Source organism: Uloborus diversus, chromosome 2 (assembly GCF_026930045.1).
Source record: "Uloborus diversus isolate 005 chromosome 2, Udiv.v.3.1, whole genome shotgun sequence".
Classification (NCBI taxonomy): Eukaryota; Metazoa; Arthropoda; class Arachnida; order Araneae; family Uloboridae; genus Uloborus; species Uloborus diversus.
Window position 1 is genome coordinate 67,199,374 of NC_072732.1, and position 17,668 is coordinate 67,217,041.

A 17,668-nucleotide genomic window follows, 5' to 3' on the forward strand; every position below is an offset into this window, starting at 1 on the left:
AGGCCAAACCCAATAAGGATACCAACAGCAGTGACGCACAACCAAAAACCTTCACCTTGAAAATTTTGAGCGATTCCTAGACAACAGAAATGATCGTTCTGATTTGTTAGTGGTGGAAGATTCTATCATTAAAATGACGCAAGTGATCATAGATGCGTTAATGCCCTGCAAAGAATTACAGAGAAAAATTTTTAATGACCGCTAAAAGACCGCTAGACTATCTTCTTTATAAACAGAACACGAAATTAATTTATGTTTTCTTGATGTATGTTGTGTATAAAAGTCGATATAAGTAGACATTAAACTTATACAATTAGTCATCACTAGAATGAAGTATTTTGTTATCTACGGAATCAAACCCCTATTTTAACACTAGTATTAGGTCTCAATTTACACGGCATTTCCGTGGAATGTAACCCCTGCGTAAAATGAGGGTCTACTGTATGTTATAAAACTTTTAATATATTTCTCCTAGTTTTTGTGGGAAAAAAAGAAAGTACCACTTAAGCAGATTCAAACAACTTTTTTTTACTGGTCTTGTTTGTTTATTCTTTACATCTTGCAGTTCAAGTTGAAGCAGTTAGCTGTGGTAGAAATCTCTTATCTGTCAAAAACTGCTAGTGGTATAATGTCACTTTGGTGGATTGGTCACAGAGATGCAACAAAGGGTAGATTTGTTAATGATCATTATCCAATTGAGTTTTCAAGCTGCCTTTTTGCTTTCTTCTATATTTTATGTATAGAAAAAATTATTGGATTCATGAAAATTTTGGAATTTGAAATTTTGACGGATTTGTACGTTTTGTGGTGTGCTCGAGTCCATAGTGACATTTTTGGAAAATGTCTGTCTATATGTGTGTGACAGGTTTTTTGTGGCCACTCTAAAGCAAAAGCTGCTGCTTGTAAATGAAATTAGATACAGGTATGTGCCTCCGTGTGAATTGGTGCCTAGTAGTTCTAGCTCTCATTCCTCCAAGGGAGGGGGGGGGGCATATGCTCAGAATCGTGTGCTAATAAGAAAGTGAAAAGCATTGTTAACGGAAAGGGGATGCTAAAACATTGCTTTAAATTACATCAAAATGCTAATGTTACATATGACACGTTGCAGGCAAAAACTGAAAGAAAATAAGCTGTAAGTACTGTATTTTCAACAACTAATAGCCGAATTTTGACAATTTTAAACATTTGAAGTAGAGAAAAAAAGTATTGTTTAAAAAATAAAAGTTTCTGGTTTCAGATCTTCTGGAGTTAGGAATTCCAAAATTGGGATCCCGTACTGTATGTATTATATAATATTTGTAGATTGGGAATTTTAGTTGAGATTAGCTTCAAGAGAACAAAAAAATTAAAATTTATCAACTTTGTTAAGAAAATTTTCAGTGAATAATGTTAACAAAAATATTTCAATTAAGGATTTTAAAAAAAAATCTATTCTGAAAATGATTTTATATGACCTTGTTTCTACCACAATACAAAGCAAACCATTTATTTTAGACCTTATACAAAAAAAAAATGCTGGCAATTAAAATTCACTGTAATAATTGCTTAAGTGTATTTCAATTTGATTTTTATATTATCTTATTTGTTATTTTGATTATTTATAAATGATTTAATATTTTTAAGGACTCCCCTGTTCCGCTCAACTCTTCTTTTGATAACGTTTTCACTAGTCCACCCCCAAAACCAAGAGCATTAAGAGTAGAAGAACTTGAGAAAGATCTTTTGTCTTCATCCAGTAAACCATTGCAAACTTCTAGCAAGGATTGGCCGCATGTTCCAGTTCCTCATTTGAAGACAAATCATTCTGATATCCCTAACAAATCACCATCTCTACATTTTCCTAATGTAAATAATAACTTGAATAAATTAAGTCAAGAAAAGATGCTGACAAGGGAAGAGGTTGAACAACGTATGCTTTCTGATTCAAGAATGCGTTTCCCCCCTAAAGCTGCACATCCTTTTGTATTTGGACCAAATACTATGCTACCTACTAAGGTAAGTAATTTTGTTTTGTGAAATTGAATTGTTTTATGTGAACTGCACGCAATAGATTGTTAATTATATCTATTTTTTAAACCAATAAGATGTCTATGTATTTTTTTGTTTTAATTTGGAATAAATAAGTCTGATTGAGGGAGCATTTAGAATAGAACTAACTCACCAACTTGAACTTTGAAATTAAGTCTGTAAAATTTTTGTATTTAAGAGGCACATTTTACAGTTATAAGAATCAGGTAAAAATTGGTTGTCATTGTGTACACCGTTTTTTATTTTGATGAACTTTTTATTCACTTTTCCTGTAATAAGAACAGATTTTGAAAGGTTGAGAACCCCAGTGCTATAAGGTTTTAAAAAGAAGCTCTTTGAGCTTATGTAAATTTCCCTTCCCACTCCACAAAAGAGTGTTTCTTTAATTAAAATGTGCAGACATAATTTTACCTAAGTTCCAAGCATATTCTTGAAGTAATAAAAAATCCTGTTCCAAAGAAAAAATCATCTGATTTACATACACTTAAAAATCAATCAAAACCACTGTAGCTAAGTTTTTAAAATTGAATAGCAAAATAACAATTTGCTACTGTGTAATCTGAAAGAAGTTGCCAATAAAAAACAGCAACAAATGGAAAATATCACAAAGTTGAGGTTTATTGTATAAAAATATTAATAAATAAAATAAAATATAAATAAATACATAACTAAGTAAATTTTAAGAAATGAAAAAGAAATTCTATATTTATACTTGTGTGTGTGTGCAAAAAATGGACAATAGTATTTAATTCAAGCAAATAGGTTTCATTGATCACACAGTGATGGATCATATGGCTTGCTATTTACCAATCAAAAAGACAATAGGGTAATTCCACCTCAAATCAATCAAAAAGAATAAATTTTTGACCTCCGATTTTAACAACATTTGATGTGAGGGACACATATGGCAAGATAAGTAATCCTGACAATTTTTAGAACTCAACTTTAAAAATTTTACGAAATACAAAGCTGTTAAAAAATTGAAAAAGTGCAAAAAAAAAAAAAAAAATTGTTGTGACATTCAAATGACTGTAACTTCTCTCGTAATTATTGTAGAATAAAAATTTAAAAACCATTGTAAACCTAAAAAATAGAGCTTTCTATTGATATAAAACATTACTTTCTTAGGACTGATTCAAGTTTCAGGGTCATTCACTGTAACTTTTGACCTTGAATATCTCAAAACATGCCCCCTGAAATTTTTTTCAAAAAAATATATTTTATAGCTCTTACACTATTCTTACACTAACACCAAAACTTAGACTGGGATCGCAATGGCAAGGTACTGAAAAAAAATCAGAAATGTTCAAATGTTTTACATTGTGGAATTCAATATGTCAGGTCAGTCACCTTCTCGACCTCCTTACCTGTTCCGATTTTCATGAAATTTCATGAAAAAGACACATATGTCAAGATAAGTAATCCTGCCAATTTTCAGAATTCTACTTCAAAAATTTTATGAAATACAGGGCTGTTAAAAACTTTGAAAGTGCAAAATAAATGGAAAGTTGTGACGTGCGAGTGACTCTAACTTCTGTCCCAATCACAGTAGAATAAAAATTTAAAAACCATTGTAAAGCTAAAGAATAGAGCACACAGCTTTCAATTGATATAAAACATGACTTTCTTAGGACTGATTAAAGTTTCAAGGTCATTCACTGTGACTTTTGACCTTGAATATCTCAAAACATGCCCCCTTAGAATTTTTCCAAAAAAATATATTATATAGCTCTAACACTATTCTTACACTACACCAAAACTTAGGCTGGGATCGCAATGGCAAGGGACTGCAAAAAACTCAGAAAACTCAGAAATGTTTACAGATTTTTGTTATATTTGCATGTCACAGCTTTTCATTTATTTCATACTTTAAGTTTTTAACAACCCTGTATTTTGTAAAATTTTGAAGTAGAATTCTGAAAATTGACAGAATTCAGGGTTCGTACGGCCTTCAAAAGTTTTTGGAAAAAAGTTCATTTACTAGTGCTTGAAAAAGTTTCTAGGGCTTAAATTATTTCAGAAATCATCAGTTTGTGCGTAAAACTTTTAAAAAAGTATTTCACTAATGCAATTTTCCAAACATGTGATCGATTTGCAACATTGGGAAAAATTGCTTCCGTGTTTGGGATTTCAATCTTTTTGTATCTTGAAAATATTTTGAAGTTTTTTACAACTGGAAACTATTTTGACACATGGTATCTCAGATTAGTTTATTTTTTGTTTAATTTCGATATTTAAAAAAGGAATTATTTTGTAAACATTAACAACATTGAGCTTACCCAAATTTCACAGAAAATTGCTCTTGTTTTTGAAATTTCAATCTTTTTGCATCCTGCAGATATTTAAATATTTTGGCTACTCAAATGTTATTCTCACATATGCTACCTCAGATTAGCATATTGTATGTTTAATTTTACTAAAAAATAAATATATTTTATGGAAAATATTTCAATGTTGAACTTACTCGAACTTCGTGGAAAATTGCTTCTTGTTTTTGAAATTTCAATCTTATTGCATCTTGCAAATATTTAAATATTTTGCTAATCAGATGTTATTTTCACTTATGCAACCTTAGATTAGCATATTTTATGTTTAATTTTAGTAAAAAATAAATTTATGGGAATCATGCCAACATTGAACTTAATTCACAAAAATTTGTTTTCCTTGTTTGAGGTTTTAACCCTTTTTCATCTTGTAAATATTTTAAATTTTTGGCCATTAGAAATTATGGTACAGATGTGATATACCCCCCCCCCCCCCCTTGGCGAGGATAGAATTTTTAGCTCGTTTCGAAAATCGCCAACGTTGGCGATAAAACTTTTTCTGGTAGCCCTAGTAACCCTGCAGAATATACCTGGGAAGTACAGATGTGAACTAATTCTTTTCGCACGTGTGTCCGTGGAGGTAGGTGCACATATGTTCCGCTCTTAGGGGGATTTTACGACGTGGTGTTGTTTCGTGCAATATACCTTACAGGAATGCTTATTTTGTGTTAGTTTAAATTCAGTAGTTGTGTTTTGAAGCAAAAACATTAGAAAATGCCAGTTTCTTCAAACTTGAAGGTTAATTAAAAGTTAACTCCAACGTGGTGTGTATCTGTAACGTGCCATTGTCATATGATGTATTGTTTTAGACTGAGTGTGAATATTTATACCATATAAAAAGGTAAGTTCTTTATTTTAGAATTCAAAAAAAAAAAACCTCTCACTTCCAAAATTCTTTGTTTTTACAAATCCTTGAGGGGTTCTTGTAGTATACATAACTGTGATCATACTCCGACTGTAATGTATATTAACAGTCGGAGGGATAACGGACCGAGCGGAGCGAGGTTCTGGCGAGCCAGAGGTCTCATTACGAAAGTACTATGAGACCGAGGGCTCGTATCCCGGAGAAATGATGAAAAAAAAATTAATGCATTAATTTCGACTTGTAATTAATACAATAATTTATTTCATTGTATTTTAATATGTTTACAAAAAACCCCGGCCCTGTACATTTTTGAAGCATATATTCGTGATGCTTTTTGTTGTGCTTTTATGTTGTTTTTATATATATTGTGTTCTGAAGTGCTTTGATCATGTTTTCTTATCTGATTTTTTCCTGTTGGCACTAAAAAAGCATCGCTAAGAACGATGTATGACATATGTCGTCATACATCGTTTTCTTGGCGACGCTTTCTTGGCGCCAACAGGAAAAAGTCGCCAAGGGTGGGGTATATCACATCAGTTCCGAAATTATTTTGACACTTGCTATATCAGATTAGTTTAATATTATTTTTTAATAACTAAAAATTAATTACTTTTGCTTTGTTTAATTACATATATGCTAGACTCTATAATAATAACCTTAGCTAGGCCCTATAATAGTAGCCTTACTAGGCCCATTTTAATTTAATAAATTATTTTATAAAAAATGAATTGTATGAATATGAAAAGTAATTGTCATACATATGTATATTTAAGTAATATGGGTCTTGGTTTTAAAAGTTACTCCCCCCCCTCCTCCCTCCCCTCTTTGAAACTTACAGGTGATTTTTTATGAAATCACAATCACACCTGAAGATTATCGCTTCTCGAAATTTAAATTCTAACTTCGACAATAAGCCATTTGTTCCCAAAATAAAACTACTTTTGACATAATGTATGTCAGCTTCTTGTGAAACTTTTGGAAACTTATGGAACAATTTGGAAATATGGCTCTGTGAATCTGAACTTGCACATTTATTTACTATTACAAGTTATTATTTAGTAAAAGCAGGCTCAAGTGTACGTTCAGAGTATGTGTCACTTCTTAAGCAGTTTTTATGAATTTTGAGATATGGAGACTGAAATGGTGACTTTCATAAAATGTTATCTTTCTTACCAATTACTCGAGGACAGTGGAAATGATTTATTGTCTGAACAAGTAACATATACATACGAGTAATTGATTTATATTTATAAATAATTTGCAAACCTCTACTATTTTTGAACTTAATGGTGCAACCGGAAATTTCCTTTTGGGTGGTGTTTTTGATCCCAACTGCCCTTAAATGTGTATAAATCACTATCATTATTGGAAATGAATCTCAAATCTGGAGGAGGGGGACTTCAAAACCTCTCCTCTCTAGCTATTCCATTGAACTTAGGTATTTTACTTTGGTTTCTTACCATAAAAGTTAAAAGCATTCTGAAAGGTTTATTTTTATAGTATTAGCTTGCAGATTCTTTAAAATATATTTCTTTGAATGTGAAGGTACCAAAATTAAACCTCAAGTATCAGTTTTAGTGCTTTGTCCAAAAACTTGTATGTATTTTTTCGATCTTGTCTTTCATATGTTATTGAAATGCAGAGAAAAAATTAGTTTCAATGAAAATAATTTCACTAATCACTGAAACCTTTGTTTTTTGTCACAAAGGTCTGCCACACATAGAACTGTGATCCAAGAGGCATTATTTTCCCTGTTATAATCAACATAAAAGGGCTATGGATTACTATAAAATGAAATACTGTGAGGAAATTAAAATAAGAAAGAAGAAACAAATAGAGGCGCTAAAAGACGTAACCATAGCACTAAAATCAGGCCGAGGAGTCGGTCACCTTTCTCACCTTTAGTCACCTTTTGAAAATTTGGTTACTTTTAGTCACCTTTTGCAACTTTTGTCACCTTTCTCACCTTTCTTGAAATGCGTCTTAGGATTTTTTCTTTTTTTTAAATAATTAAATCTTTGAAAAGTATCTGAATGATAGCTTTAACAGTGAAATTAATTAAAAAATAACCTTAAATGTGCCCCCCCCCACCTTGTTGTTGTTTAAGAAAAATAGCTATGCTTCCGGGAAATTAAGGAATTTTTTTTATTGCTTGCAATTGCACCCTATGAGCAGAACCAGTCTTTCTATCCCTTCTACAGATGGACTTGCTCCTTATTTTCGGGAATGTATGTTAAAGGAAGCATGTTTATCCTATTATACTTTGAGCTTTGATGAAACTACCAATGTCAAAGACAAAAAAGAACTACAACGAACAATAAAATATTGGTCTGAAAGCCAATGTTGCATCACAACAAGGCATCTCAAAACTTTCTTCTTGGGCAAGGCAGTTGGTGAAATTTCGATTGAGAAGCTATGTGAAGCACTTACCGAGAGTAATTACCCATGAATAAATGTCTCATGCTTTCCTTTGGATGGTCCTTATGTTAATAAAAAGATTTTTAGGTTGTTTGACGCTATTATCCTTGAGACACGAGAAAAAAGCCTAATAAATATTGGTCATACAATGCATAATGCATATGTCAAAGCATTGCAATATTTAGGTGAAGAAGCATCTGAACTTCTTCTTAGTACTTTTTACTTATAGCTATTTTGATGGTTGGCCTTCCCGTTGAGCTTGCACTTCTTCGAAATCCTCCTAACTAAATACACCTCATCGCAAGTTCCTGAAACATACAACTACCCATTGGCTTACCCTTGGATCTACAGCAAACAGACTACTGGAACAGTGGGATGCTCTTCAGTATTATTTTTTTAAACATGTGCCTTTAAAAAAGAATTCAGCTATGCAATGCAGGTCATATAAAGCTGTTGCCAATGTTTTAAAAAGACCTTCTTTAAAAGCTGAGCTGCATTTTATCTTTTCATCTGCTGATTTGTTTATGCAGTTCACGAAACGTTTTCAATGCCAAGCACCTATGATACATAAATTGTACCAAGAAATAGAGACCATTGTTCAGACTTTTATGGCTCGGGTTATAAAAGCCTCTGTCATAAAGTAAGTTGATTTTTTAAACGTAGACACGGATGAACTGTTTGCAGTTGGTAAAAGACTACCTCTTGAAAATCTCATTGTTAGTGGAGAGGTGACAGATGAACTGTCAAAACTGAAAGAAAATTGAAAATGTTATGTTTTTAAGAGCTGTTAAAAAGCATTGTGTGACTGCATGCAAGAATGTAATAGAAAAAAGTTGCATATCAAACGGGTTACTGAAAAGTTTAAAATTTTTGGATCCAAAAAAGAGAAGTAAATCTAGAAGCTGTAAGGATTTGATAAAGGTTGCCAAAATCATGCCTTTTAATGTTCCACTCGATAAGTTGCAAGATGAATGGAAACTTTTGCAGCTGGAAAAAGATGATGAAGCATCCGAAAATAAAACCATTGATATCTACTGGCAGCAGCACATTTCAAAAAACGACTCAACTTCCAATGATCTAATGTCTCTAAAGTGATAAAAGCTTCACTTCAGGGTTGGGTTTTGGACTATCCAAAACTGGTTTAGGACAGGACAGGTGGTTTTTACCATCCAAAACTGTCCGAAACTGCCTTAAACTGTCCAAAACTATGTTAAAGTTAAAGGGGTGTAATCTAATCAATTCGTTTTCACTGCAATATTCATGATTCATAAATAAAGATATTAATGAGGTTTAGTTAATCAGTATTTGATAATATTTTTCTTCAAAATGTTCATTTAAAAAACATTTTACTTAAAAAAAAATTGCCAATAACTTTTTCACAAAAACTTAGTCGGTAGAGTTTTGAAAGGAAATTCACAACACTACCAAGCAGGGCCGGATTTAGGGGAGTGCAGGCAGGGCTACTGCCCCGGGGCCTCCACAACAAAGAGGCCCCCACAATAAATTTTTTACAAAATATCCTAACTTTCATGAGTCGAAAATATCGGATACATACATATGTATCAAAATATTCGGATATATATCAAAGTATCGGATATTTTCGAAAATATGATCTTTTCGAACCCTGATTAGGGGTCACCACTCCTTCTTTGCCCCGGGGCCTCCACACTTCCAAATCCGACCCTGCTACCAAGACAACTAATTTTAGTTCCATTCATAACACAAAGGAATATTATTAAATGTACAATATTTAGGTGCAAGAAAAAAGCTAAATTTTTTAGATGGTTTTTGCAAATAAGTTTTACATGATTTTTTAACAAAAATCATTTTTTAAATCTTAGATTAAAGAACAAGAAATTGATGATTAAACACTTATATTATAAAACTTGTACTATTCTTTTTTTAGTTTACATTTTTAATATGCATTCTGTAACTAAAAAAATTTGTAATTTATTGCATTTAAGTCAATTATATTTTGAACACTTTCTTTTGCACACATGCATAAATGTCAAAAAATTTAGTTTATGCAAAAAAAAAAACTCCTGCATACAAATTGAAATTTTTAATGAAGAATTTAATAATTTCTACTTAACTAGATTAAAATCAGCTGCATAAATAAGTTACATATATATTTATACCTGAATGTTCACATTGAATAAATATATTAAATAGTCAATAAAATAATTTGACACTTTTTGTTCTGTTTTTGATATTTTCTCACAAAATAGTTTTGGACATTTTCGGACAAAAGGATTTTGAACAGGATGGTAAAAACCTTGCCACCCTGCTTTCATTTGCACACATGCATAAACATAGGGAAATTTTGTTCCTATTATGAAAAATAAATAAACTTATGCATAAAAATTGAAATTTTTATCAAGAATTCAACTGCTGTGCAACTAGATTAAAATCAGCTGCTTAAGTAAGTTGAATGTTCTCATTGAATAAATGTTCAATATAAAACATTACTTTGATACATTTTATTATCTTTTTTGATGTTTTCTCACACAATACTATTTTTCTTAAAATATAGTTTTGGACACTTTCGAACAGTTTTGGACACTAAGGTTTTGGACAGGACAGTAAAAGCCAGGGTTTTTACCATAGTGTCCAAAACCTTGCCAACCGTGCTTCACTTGCATTATCACATGGTAATGCTGACATTGGAAGACTATTTTCAATTTCAAAGCACCTTTTTGGTGAAAATACGACAGCAAGGACTGAAAGATTTTTAAACAGCATACTTATAGTTAAAGACACTGTAAAAGAATATCCTCATTTGCTTTCTTTATCAATTGGTCCAGAAATAATTAAATGTGCACAACAAGCACATGTAAATTACACAACACACATGGATGAATGTAAAAGGAAAAAGGATTTGGAATTGAAACAGAAGCAGAAAGAAGAGCAAAAAGGAAAGGGTTGTGAAGAAGAAACTAAGAAAATGGAAAAAATTAAAACATATATTGAAAGTGAAACTAGAAATCTTCACAAAAAGCATATAGGGCTATTTTGGTAAAAGTCACTAAAAAGGGATAATCCTTTTCTGTTTTTTGAGTTCTTAACAAATTGCTTTTGGTCACCTTTTAGTTACTTTTTTGTCACCTTTTAGTCACCTTTGTTTTCAAATTTGTCACCTTTCTCACTTTTTTCAAAGGCCATCAGCAGTCCTCGACCTGTAAAATTAATAACTTGAGTGGCGGTAGGATTTTCAAACTTGCGTTAAAATGCTTATTAGTTTCTTTTTCTAAATGAGATAGAAGCTTAGGATCCTAGAACACAGTCCAGATTAGATCTCTGTGTGTGTGTGTGTGTGGAGTACAAACAGTTACTTTTTCAAATGGTATAAAAACAAAAACTGTGGAATAACTTAAAAAGTCAGTAATCCAACGTTATTAAGCACAAAAATTTGCAAATGATTGCAGACACGTGTTTCGGTGTTACAAGGAACACCTTTTTCAATGCATAGAAGTGTGAGCTTTTGAATGAAAAGTCATCCGAGAAATTCTCTTCCTTGTAACACCGAAACACGTGTCTGCAATCATTTGCAAATTTTTGTGCTTAATAACGTTGGATTACTAACTTTTTAATTTTCAACACAAAGGTATTTATTCTTTATGTGGAATAACTTGTTCACTTTTATTAACTTTTTATTGACACTTATCAATTATATATTAATAGCTACAAATTGCTCTATTTTGTACAGCCAAATAATCTGCCTTCTCCTCTTCCACCTCATGTGCTGCATGTCCCGCCTCCTATTGGCCCTCCTCTACTAGGTATGGTTTTCTATGTAATAAATGTCTTTGTACAGTTTGCAAGGAAGTTTCTATTTTATGAATTACTAGCTGCTTTGCATGGTCTACCTCAAAAATAAAAGTTTTGTCAAGTGACGCATGTTCAACAATCAGGATTCAATAAGAGAAAAAAAAACTATGAAATTTCTCCTCAAAATAATCATTCTCAAAGAAAACGGCAAATCAAAAGTTCCCAAAAAATTAAGAGCAACCCTCCTTAAATACAACTATAATCAAGAGGGGAAATTTTTACCTCAAAACAGAAACAAAATTTTATTTTGTCAAAGCTGAGAAAAAAAAAAGTGACAACCTTCTGAATTGTTTTCACGCAAATTTAAAATGAGATTGTGCAAACAGTTGGACTTGCGTGCTACCGTGGATGAAACACCCGAAGTTCAAGGAACTAAAACAGGTTGCTGCAAGCCCAACGGAAATTGTGGAGGGATCTGCTCGGGGGGGGGGGGATGGAATTAAAAACACATATTTAGCAGTCGAAAACAATTTTATTCAATAACGATAAATATATCTTAAAACTAGTAATATCAACAAGGGTAAATATGCTACTTTTAAACCCATAAACATTTTGACTAAAAATATCCCCCTCCCCCCCCCCACACACACAAGAAACATTCATAGGAACACTTTTCATAATACAGTATCGTTCAGTTCCTAAACTTTACAGACTAGTCAAACGCTAGTCCACCTTGAGTCCAATACCTAAAATAGAATAGTCCTGGTAAAACTTAAGATGAAAGTTCATACTACTCAGGATATTCCGTCCTTAATACTTGCCATAAAATTGTGAAGGCCTGATCCATCCATAGGATCTTGCGTGAAAGTTGATTGCAGCCCATACCACTTGTGGCCAGCCGCCATGATCAGGGGCGGCAAATAGGGGGGTTGAGGGGGGCAGTCGCACCCCTAAATTCTTTGAGAGGAATGATAAAAATCAGCAAATTTAATTTATGTAAATCGCAAATCAATGTTCAAGAAAAACAATCTTGCTTGCTATCCATAATAGTTGATGAAACTTGACCCATTTTCAGACATGAGCAAGTGTTTTCCGTTTTTTAAATTAATAGAAATTCATCAAGCTTTTACCGGCCTTTTCAGAACAGAAAAAACTGATGAGGTCTTCATGGTTAATTTTAACTAAAGAGGTAATTTTGTCATATGGGCTAAATAGCTCGTTCTTGTGTGCTCTGTATAACGATGGTTATGAGAGGCCCGTGCAGTGGTGTGGCTGCATGATTTTCACAAGAAAATGCCTTGTTATTTTACATTCATTGTTACACTCATGTTTTAAGTGTGCCTATTTAATGATTGTTCATCACTTTCTTCTGCTTGAAACACATTTCAGCTGCTCAATGCATAGTATGCTTTCATAGATACTCTTTAGAAATACATATTATTTTTGAAAAAAGAAATATCTCACATCAACAAATCTCTTCTGGGGGCTCTGTAACTATACATTCTCCCCCTCAATCATGATTACTAGCTGTTAGCCAATATGTGTTTTGTTCTATACTGAGTTAATTCATGTTTAAGAAACTCGACCCCCAGAATGAAATGCTGCCCCTGGCCATGCTGGATCTCCCATAGACTTGACCTCTCAGACATCAAGAACCGCCACATCCGGTGAAGAACCCTTACATTCAGACAGCCAGACTCCAGGACACCTTTTAATCCAATACAGTATGAACCTTCAATGTTCTTGTGAAGCCTATATCCAGCAACATCAACTTCCATGAAAGAAATTCCAATCTTTCGCTCGTTCATTTCCTTCACCACCAAAATGTCTCAAGGTGACCAATGGACCCTATCCACTCTTTTAGCCAGGCACCACAGACTTATTTCCTACATCTTAAAAATTAAGTTCACTCGACAATGTGGAACTGATAAACTGGAGCACGCTGCTCCCAGCAACACACCGAACTGCAGTTACGGCGACATCAGAACTTCTTAGATAAGAGTAAGAGATTGACTGATTGGGTGCACTCACTTAAGTACATTTTCCAATCCCACCACGTGTTGATGTGACGTTTATCGAATCACATGCATAAATTATCACTGAAACAACACAACACCGTTTATATTTTAACTGTGAAACCTTTTAAAATACAGGGTTGCCATGCACTGGGAAAACCTGGAATTGTCAGGGAAAATGAAAATGGCCGAAAATCAGGGAAATGTCAGGGAAAATGAAAAATTGCATATTTCCGATCGTTCTTAGCGCGGCTCGCGGTCTATGATGTCAAAAAAAAAAAACTTTCAACCTTGTTTTTTTCGCCGCCATTCCCTTCCCATTCATCGTTTTGTCATTCCCCTCTTTCTTCTTCCCCCTGCAGTTCTTTTTATCAACTCTCTGCCATTGGCGTTTGCGCCAGTGCACCATAGCAGTCGGCAGCGGACATGCACAGAAGGTACTTCTTTTCTTCCTCTTCTTCCTTGTGCAGAAGGTACTTCTTTTCTTCCTGCGGGCTCGGCTCTGTTTAAAAGCTGCTTGTTTACGTCAGCAGTTCTGAAGTTGTTATGATGCACAGTACATTGTTTTGTCTGCGAGTGCGACTGAAGTTTTTAATGAGCTGCAATAATCTTTTCATATTCTATATTATTTCTTTGAATTAATTAATGAAATCGTATTATTCTAAACAATTTTGTTCTGTAAATTTAGTTCAATTTTAAACTTAGAAAGTTTCATTTTTACAGAAGTATCACTAATCTTTTAGTATTTTGGTAGTGATCTTTAAAGACTTCCAATGCGCTTCTTTCTTTCAAAATAAAAGTAATCCGATTAAAAAAAAATCTGCACATCAGAGAAGTTTCTGATCAATGCTCAAAATTTAACTTTATGACAGGGTGCCCACAGGAGTGATTATGGCGCAAGTTGCGCCATCAAAAGTTTTTTTTTTTGGGGGGGGGGAGGGGGGATTTTTTAATTATTTATTTTACTTTATTATTTTCATCTGTGTGTGTGTATTTTATTGGGGAGCGAGCACACTTTTATTTCAAAACAATAATGATTAAAAATAAATAAATAGGTAAAAAAATAAATAAAGAGGGTTAAAAATAAAAAAAGCGCTAAGGCGTTCAAAAATATTGGGGGGGGGGGGGGTGGCATTGAACTTGGGGGGGGGGAGCCCCCTGTTTATGAGCAACAAACAAGAAATATGTGAAGCTAAACAATGCATGATTTTTTTACAGGCCAAAGTCTAAAAGCGCTTTGAGTTCAATGGATTGGAGGGGTAGATGGCAATAATTCAAAAGTTTAGGTTTCATAAGTTTTTAGTTTAGATTATCTTAGAAATTAATTTGATTTTTGTGATACAGATGTCACAATTGTTCATTTTGCAGTTCTTTTTGTTGATGTAAGGCAGTGGCTCCTCGTTATTGAAAATTAGATATGCTACATTTACATTAATTGTTTATTACAGTGATTTGCTTCACTTGTGTTAGTACATTAGGGTAGTTCAAAAATACACTTAAAAAAAAAGTTTCTCCTAGAAAACGGGACACCACTCAATGTTTTTAGACTTGTCGATAGTAAAATACTGAAAGAATTTTAACTTCCTATTTCAACTGAAAGAGGGTGCTCGACCCCCTCCCTCAAACTTCATAAGTATGAGGAGAGGGTTAAAAAAATACATTGAACTGAAAAAACAATGTTACATACTATAATCTACACAAGTTATATGCACATTCATTGCAATAAAATAATTACTTACATAAAAAAAAAACTGCTGGGGAAATTAAATGTTTCTAAATTTGTGACTTTTTCTATGCTAGAGCTAATGTTAAATTATGGGGTCATTGAGCACCCTCTTAAAATTTGAGTAAGAAGCTAAAACTTTTACAGCACAATACTATTAGTAAGTCTCAAAAAAATAAGGGGTGTCTTGGACTCGAGCTAAGAGAAAAAAAAATTGAACCACCCTTAGTACATATTTTTGATTATTTCAGCTTGAGTAAATTAAATTTGGTAACCATTGTTTGTAAAGTTTGAAAATGATATAAGTTTTATCAATTTGAGATGTATATATAAATGTTGCAAAATGAAGGTGGAGATCGATAACCTGGAATTTTTCTCAAAACCACCTGGAAAACCTGGAAATGTCAAGGAATTTCATTCTTGAACTTCCGTGGCAACCCTGAATAGTTGTTCACATGCACTCAGCAGAAAGTTACTCAACTCTAACAGTGACGGTCACATCATCATGGGCGGATTTAGGACTGAGTTCCTGGGGGGGCAGGATTTTTTTTTTTAACAAGATTTTTAATTGCCCTCCCCCTCCGATGTTTTTGCCTAGTTTCTGTGATGCGTAAGGCCATTCTTTACTTTTTTATGTGTCGTTTTCATTACCGTGTGTAATCATGCTCTCCTTTTTAAATTGACCTTAAAAGAGAGGGGGCTGGTATTAAGAGAGTGACGCAGTGCTCCCTTTTAAGTGGGATAAAGAATATCTCCAGTTTTAGGGGGGCCCGGGGGTTACTCCCCCGGAGGAAATTATCTAAAATGGCTATAAAATTTTGCATTTTGAAGTCTTATAAGGGTTAATTGGAAATAATAGGCAATTTTTTTTTTTTAAGTATTACGCTTTAAAAGTGCTTTGTGATGCAAGTTAATACTTTAAAGAAATGGTGCACGATTAAGAGAATAGGTATCAAGAGAGTAACATACTACCCATTTGAACAATTCTTAATTTATACACTTGATAAGAAATAAAATTGAAGCACTCTTTGCTTAGGAGTTTCAAAGACTTGTCTAATAATTTTCAAGGTTTGGTTGGTTAGATTGGGGTTTTGGCTCAAGAGCCCTTGTAGGCTTTACTGTGCCAATTATTTTCAGGGATTTTAGAACCTATCAATAATTTGCACTTTCCAGTCTCTGAAATTGAGTAGTAGATTATACAGTTGTACAGTATTGTTCAAACTTTGTAAGAATCGGCTATTTTAAGTTTAAAAGAAAAAATAAACTTTAATTTCCTATTCAAAAAAGAAAAAATCATGATCTTTTTTTGTTATAAGATTTTGGAAGATAAGTTGTTACTATATAAACTCCTCGCAAAATTGGGGGGCATTGTCCCCTTTGTCCCCCCCCCTATAAATCCACCCATGCTCTTCTGAACTATTCAAAAACGAAAAAATAATGATTTTTTTTTTTTAATTTTTGGAAGATGTGTTGTTGCTACATAAAGTCCACCCAAAACTGGGGGAGCATTTCCCCCCTCTGACCCCCCATAAATCCGCCCATGCACATCATGGCGCCGTGTAAACAAATGCACAATTCTGTTGGAGTTTCTACTTTGGAGAACAATTCGGCCGCTGGGTTAGGAGGTAATTTTAAGTAATTGTATGAAAATGTCTTTTAGTATTTTTGGAATTTTAACTAATTAGATTTTGGGCGAGGATTTTTAACAGCATATTATTGGGCTATTTTTCGACAATGTAAAAAAAAGGAAATATATCTCAAAACAAGAAAAGTCCCAATTGGGGATTATTTTGTAGACAAGGGGAAAAGTGTTTTCCAAAATTCACGTGGTAGGAAAACTTTGAAACTGTGTTTCTGAGTGTCTGAGACTTGAATCGTTTTGGAACCCTTTAATAGTGAAAAGTCAAATTGTGTTTCCTGAATTTTAATAGAATATAAGAATTTTTCCAATTGATGTTTTGCCATGTATTTTTAATAGCATTATAACGTTTGGCTATTTTTCAGCTGTTACTAAAAAGTATAAGAATTTTTAATCAATTGGATTCAAAACAACGATTTTTAATAGCACATAAGAGTTTTGGCTATTTTTACTTTCTTCTATATCTAATATATACAGGGTTCGTACGCCCTTGAAAAACCTTGAAAAGTGCTTGAAAAAAAAAAGTTCATTTTCAAGTGCTTGAAAACCTTGAAAAAGTTTTAAAACCTTGAAAAAGTTTCTTAGTGCTTAAATTCTCCCAAAAATCAACGAATTGTGCTTAGAAGTTTTAAAAAAGTATTTCACCAATGCAATTTTCTGAACATGTGTTCAGTATGCAACATCGCGAAAAATTGCTTCCGTGTTTGGGATTTCAATCCTTTTGCATCTTGTAAATATTTTGATGTTTTTTACAACCGAAAGATATTTTGACATATGGTACCTTAGATTAGTTTATTTTTTGTTTAATTTCATTAATTAACAAAGAAATTAATTTGGAAACCATGACAACATTGACCTCACTCGGGTTTCGCGGAAAATTTCTCTTGT

At 33.0% G+C, this 17,668-nt stretch overlaps 1 protein-coding gene across 1 annotated transcript in view; it reads left to right on the plus strand.

Annotated features, from left to right (window-relative positions):
- LOC129217097 (protein PAT1 homolog 1-like) overlaps positions 1–17,668 on the plus strand; it is a 72,532-nt gene that overhangs the window by 25,783 nt on the left and 29,081 nt on the right. The window contains exons 7-8 of the mRNA XM_054851345.1: positions 1,624–1,995; positions 11,342–11,414. Coding sequence (XP_054707320.1) covers positions 1,624–1,995; positions 11,342–11,414 — 445 coding nt within the window. The remainder of the gene's footprint in view (positions 1–1,623; positions 1,996–11,341; positions 11,415–17,668) is intronic.